The sequence below is a fragment of the Curcuma longa genome, chromosome 5, assembly GCF_044706935.1.
Source record: "Curcuma longa cultivar G26 ecotype Majalengka, Jawa Barat chromosome 5, ITB_CL_G26_1.1, whole genome shotgun sequence".
Lineage (NCBI taxonomy): Eukaryota > Viridiplantae > Streptophyta > Magnoliopsida > Zingiberales > Zingiberaceae > Curcuma > Curcuma longa.
The window spans coordinates 10,294,668-10,300,667 of NC_133865.1; the positions used below are offsets into that span (position 1 = coordinate 10,294,668).

A 6,000-nucleotide genomic window follows, 5' to 3' on the forward strand; every position below is an offset into this window, starting at 1 on the left:
CACAGTAACTCTTCCTCGTATCATCGTTCGATTTTTCTCCTGCTGCGTGGAGGCTGGCGGAGGCGGTCGCGAGGCTGGTGGAGGCTGGCAGAGATTGGCGGAGGCGGGCGCGGAGGCGGGCGCGGAGGCTGGCGGAGGCGGGCGCGGAGGCTGGCAGAGGCGGGCGCGGAGGCTGGCGGAGGCGGCTAGGGAGACAGCGACGAAGTGCGCGGCGATCTGCTGCTGCTTCCCCTGCTGTGTGGCGAAGCTGCTCGTGATCGTGGCGGTGAAGCTCCCCGCGAGGCTCGTTCGGTGCGCCCTAAGGCACCGCAGTGCGCGGAGCTCGTGGAACAGAGAAGCCAAACGTATTTTCCCATTTTCTTTTCCAGAAAATAGAAAATAGAATACCATACCAAACACATTTTTTATTTTCTAAAAATTGGATCAGAAAATAGAAAACTAGAAATAGAAAATAGAAAACAGAAAATAGAAAATATTTTCCAAACCAAACGCCCCTTAATTTTTAAAAGTTTTGGGTAAAACTGAGAAATAATTAAATATCTAGGGTTTTATAGACACAACTTTAAAATTATGGGGCGAATTGAAAATGGTGGGACAGTAAATTCCCTGCCTTAATAATCGCCCTCGTCGTCTTCCATCTCCACTCCTGTTACCCAAAGCGTTGGGCGAGGGAGAGAGGGGGCGGAGTGATGGATGGGGGAGGAGTCGCCGGGGACTCGTGATTGCCGCGGCGACGGGAGGGTGTCGGCGGCGGAGCTGCAGGGGATCATGGAGGGCGTCATGTCTGGAGTGGAGGAGCTGCAGGCTCAGGCGGCGCTGGACATCCGGAGGCTCACCAAGACTTCCTCGAGGAACCGGCGGCAGCTCTCCGCCGCCGTACCACCCCTCGTGGCGATGCTGCGGTCTGGGAGGGCTTCGACGTGTGAAGCTGCCATTCTTGCCCTCCTTAATCTTGCCGTGAAGGATGAAAGGTGCGGCCTTTGGTCTAAAGAAAATGAAAATGGTTCTTTTTCTGTCCTATAGATTGTGGCTCGGTAAGCTTCTTGTTCTAGTAACTTTGTTGATTTGGAAGATGATGGCGCCTGTAGAATCCGATGATCTTTCCTTGTGAAGAAAAATGAGAAATTCAGGAAGATGTTACAGAAATTGCTGGATGCATTAAAAAGGGATTCTTGGATTGACCGATGCTAGTAAATACCAAAGAGAAACCCTAACCGATCGGGATCCAGCCACTTAATTGTTTCACTTTCTGTTTTTTTTTCTCGGATAAAGGCGCTTCCAATTAGGAGAAATACTCATTTTGTAAGAATTAAGGTGATTCAGTGGTCAGTTGCTGAAGATTTCCTAAGTTCTAGGTCTGAAGCTGCCATGGTTCTCACTCAGTATATGCAAGCCACATGATCTTTCTTATGGCACTTCATTTTAATACTCATTTATAAGTGCCCTTAAAAATCTCTGTTTCAAAGGTTTCCTTCAATTAAAATAACGGTTGTATCCTAATCCTTTGGCCTCAGGGGGATCAAAATCTTTTGAATTATTTGGATAGCGAATCTATCATATATTAGATTCACCTGCAGATTGAACAACCCAATTAGTAGCTCATTGTCCTATCTAACCAAATAAGCTACTTTAATCCACCCAAAATTAGTAAACAGGTCTTGGATGATTCATCCAGTTAGATCACAACGTGCAGTGTGTCTTTGTGTCCCCTTGAAAATTGGACAAAAATTTAGATGCCTGCCACAATATCTTCTTTTGTAGCAATACAATCATGCATAATCTGAAGTGAGACATGGTTCTTGTTTATAACGACCCCAAATATTTAGCAATAACAGATAGTTGTTATCGTTGCACATACTTTCCCCGATTATTCTCCCATACTTTGGCTTACAAGTGCGTACAACCATGGGTTTTGTTTCTTGTTTTGAAACATTCTAGTAAATGGAGTTACAGAATTGATAGTTGAATTGCCAAACTGTTACCATGACCTGCAATCCGTAGTTGAATTCGATGGGAAAAAAATATTTCAGATGATAACTTTGGTTGCCTAAATATTCTTGGTCTATTGCCCCTGATTTAGAAATGTGCTTTACTTGCAATACCGCTTAAAACTAATACGAAGTGTTTGCTGAATTGTGCTGTGCTTTATATTTGCAGGAACAAGATCAGTATAGTGGAAGCAGGAGCACTTGAACCATTGATTGTTCTCTTAGACTCAACAAATTCTTGTTTACGGGAGTATGCCGCTGCTTCCTTTTTTACTCTTTCTGCCTCATCTGTCAACAAACCCAGGATAAGTGCCTCTGGGGCCATTCGGCTCCTTATTAAGGTCCTTGAAGATGGAAGCCAACAAGCCAAGGTAGATGCTATAGCAGCTCTTCACAATCTTTCCTCGATCAATGATAACCTCAAGACCATCCTCGCACTTAATCCTATTCCACCTATGATCAAGTTTCTCAAGATTTGTAAGAAGTCCTCAAAGTCAGCTGAAAAATGTTGTTCTCTTTTGGAATCATTGATTGGTTTTAATGAAGGTAGGCAGGCTTTGACAGCTGAGGAAGGTGGGTTGCTAACCATCGTCGAGATTCTTGAAGAAGGATCTTCTCCAAGTAGAGAGCACTCAGTTGGAGCTCTCTTGACGATGTGCGAGAGCGACCGAAGCAGATACAAAGGCCTTATTCTAAAGAAGGTGCCATTCCAGGTCTTCTTGAGCTCACTGTTCAAGGGACACCAACATCTCAAGCGAAAGCTCATCGGCTTCTAGAGTTACTGAGGGACTCTCCCTATCAAAGATCCAAACTAAAGGCAGACACACTTGAGAACATTGTGAGTAGCATTGTCTCCAAGATTGAAGGTGAGGAACAGGCAGGAAAAGCAAAGAAGATGTTGGCAGAGATGATTCAGATCAGCATGGAGCAGAGCTTGAGGCATTTGCAACGAAGGGCCCTCGTGTGCACCCCAAAGGATCTTCCTCCCGGTAACCGTCGATCCGAAGTCTCATCAAAATAAGCATAGTTTTTCTTTGTTTTGCTTACTTTCATAGATATGTTTATCGATTAAGAAGAGAAAATGCATGTATTGACTACTAGGATGGTGCCAGTCCTGGCCAGTGATGGTATTAAGGTGATTGGTGAGGTGTTTCTATTTGATACCATGTATATATGATAAGCCACTCTTTCCTACAATATTTTCGTCTCTGAAATCTGGCGTCGACACTTGCATGTTATGAAATGTTTGCAATCATTCATAAATTATTGCCCAAATCTGGATTGCAATTTGCAATACCAAAGCTGAGGACTTTGTCTGATCAATCAGCATGTTTAGAGTAACAGTTAGGACTTTGTTATGCTTTCTCAAAGACTTGATGCTATAAATTGCATGTATCATACCATACTACCACTTAGTTTCAGTTATCTCCATGTTCATGGGGTCAGGGCTCAGTGGTAGCCTGACTCAACCCGATCGAAGTTCGAAAGAACTCGATTCGATATGTCAAAGTGATATTGGATGGCAATTCATAGACTTCAAAAAACTTGTCTATGTTGTTGAGCTAGGCTTGGAATGTTTTCATTCTGTATAGTGAAGGAACAAGTCTGTTCTGCCATTTTGGTACCATACCACAAGACTAAACTCAAATGGTTGTGCTCACCATTGCTAAGGAAAAGTGGTAATTGCTAAGCAAACCAGTCTAAGAAACAAATAACAATAGTGAAAAATGGTCAAATGAAAAGATAAGTGTATGAATGTCCAAAGCTGCTTTCACTTAATCCCATCTGTTTAACTAAATCAAATTAGAAGCTTTTGAGACAATACTCAGTGGGTCTGAATTGGTTGAGTCTGATTGTGTTTCTCTATAAGAAAGCTATGTAAGTAGAGGTGTAATTAAACTGAACCAAATTGAACTGAACAATAAGAGGTTTGAGTTTGACTCAAGTTCATTTTTAGTTTTAATTCTTTAGTTTCAATTCAATTCGTAATGAAATTAAATAGTTGAACAATTCGAGTTTGATTTAAAAATAACTTATTTAAAAGATAAATGAACTAAGTTCAATCTATAATATTTATAATTCATATGATATTTAATTATATATATATATATATATAATAATAATAAGATAATAAATTTTTTTAATGAACATGTCCGTAAGCTTAATGAATATGTTTATAATTTCACGAATTAAATGTTCGTTAAGTTCGGGTTTTGCTCAATTATGTTTTCTCAGTTTAAAATTAAACTTTAATTTGACTCGTTAATTTAATTAAATAAATTTAAATGATTTTTTAAACCATGATTCTAATAGTTCACAAGCCACGGGGTCCGATAAACTGTTGAATAATATTATATAATACTTTGAAATAGTGTAACAATAAAACAGCGACAATTATTAATGCTCTTGTCATTCTTCCTGAAACAACTCATTTCAGTGCAAATCTAAAAATTAAATAATGGATAAAACAGCTCTACAACCTTCGTCTCTTTCAATTTTAGAAATTATATAATGGATAAAAATTAAATATCATTTTTATAAAAAATGATTATTATTTTTTAAATATCAAAATAACATTTCAATTCAATATATTTCTCATTCTAAAAATAAAATACTCTTATTTCAATATTATTAAAACGACTATAATCAAAATCAAATATTTTTTTATCAAATTAAATTGACATTTTAAATAAAAAAGAATTTAACCACTTCCCTTTCCGCTACTCCTTCCTCAATTCTCCAGTTTCCGATCCTCGAAAACCCTAACCCTCCACTGGAAGTTGAATCCAAGGGCGGGATCCGATCGCTTGGGTCTGGATCGATGGAGGAAGGAGACGCGCTGCAGAGGTTAGGGCCAGATGAGATAGATAGTTCGTGCATGAAGGGGGATCTCGCGATGGAGGTCGATGGGCAGCCGGCACGGGAGGGCGCCGCCACCGCGGAGGACTGGAGGCGCGTCCTCGCCAAGGTGGTGCCCGCTGTGGTGGTGCTGCGGACCACCGCCACGCGGGCCTTCGACACGGAGACTGCCGGGGCCAGCTACGCCACCGGTTTCGTAGTCGACAAGGTTCGGGGCATCATACTGACCAACCGTCATGTTGTCGCGCCCGGTACTCTTTTTCGACCTCGACTTCGACCTCCTTTGCCGATCGGCTTTAGAAACGCACTCGCAACTGTTTCTGCATCTTCTTGCTGCTGCAGGTCCTGTGGTCGCGGAGGCGATGTTCGTTAATCGGGAGGAGGTTCCAGTTTATCCTGTGTATAGGGATCCTGTAAGCCTGTAATTTATCAAATTTTCAGCAATTTCATTAACTTATTCATCGTTTATTTGATCATCTGGTCAAGTTTCTGTCTTTGCTATTTGTTATTCGATAATCTATATATTATCTTACATATAGTGATCCTTTAAGTTTCTAGTATGCTAATCTGGTTGCAATTTCATTAACTTATTGTTCATAAATCTAATCAGCTGACCAAATTTCTGTCTTTGCTATTAGTTATCTTTATCAAGTAAGTGCTTTTCAATCGTTGTATATGTGGAGATGTGGTTCTTTGTTGCCATTTGGGTTGGTTGCTTGTCTTCGGTATTAGTGATAAATAAAAATGCATATTTATTTTTCAGGATACTACTTTGCTTCAAATGACTAGCTACCAATGTGCATGCTTGTTGATGCCACCTATTTCGATGTCTATATCTTGACCTTACTGATGGATATCTTTTCATTTAGTTGTAGGCTATTACAGTTGCTTGTAGGATATGGGCATAGATTTCAACTTTGGCCGCAATACCATCACATTCCTCTGTTTTTGATTGCTTCATATGCTTGTGCTTATCAAGCAACCAGACTTTTATACCCAATCAATCTTTCATATGCTTGTAGACTCTGTTTTTGATGGATTTTTCCTATATCTTGCATCATTACTTTGCAGTTCTAAAATTTGTCCTGTTTGTGAATACAAGATCACTTTGTGATGAATATTTGCTCAAAAATTATTTATTAAATAGTTGTTT

At 40.3% G+C, this 6,000-nt stretch overlaps 1 protein-coding gene and 1 pseudogene across 1 annotated transcript; both read left to right on the forward strand.

The window, feature by feature from the left end:
- The first annotated feature begins 705 nt into the window (after positions 1 to 705).
- On the forward strand, positions 706 to 3,208 carry LOC141829430 (U-box domain-containing protein 1-like; annotated as a pseudogene).
- A 1,555-nt stretch (positions 3,209 to 4,763) lies between these two features.
- Positions 4,764 to 5,287, forward strand: LOC141828893 (protease Do-like 7). The gene is made up of 2 exons (XM_074716282.1): positions 4,764 to 5,098; positions 5,190 to 5,287. Exons 1-2 carry the CDS (start codon positions 4,810 to 4,812, stop codon positions 5,270 to 5,272), a joined length of 372 nt encoding a protein of 123 aa, XP_074572383.1. The 5' UTR covers positions 4,764 to 4,809; the 3' UTR covers positions 5,273 to 5,287.
- The last annotated feature ends 713 nt before the right edge of the window (positions 5,288 to 6,000 follow it).

Coding starts and splice junctions, on each gene's coding strand:
- LOC141828893 (XM_074716282.1), top strand. CDS start 4,810: ATGGAGGAAGGAGACGCGCTGCAGAGGTTAGGGCCAGATGAGATAGAT. Junction 5,099..5,189: donor CCGTCATGTTGTCGCGCCCG/GTACTCTTTTTC, acceptor TTGCTGCTGCAG/GTCCTGTGGTCGCGGAGGCG.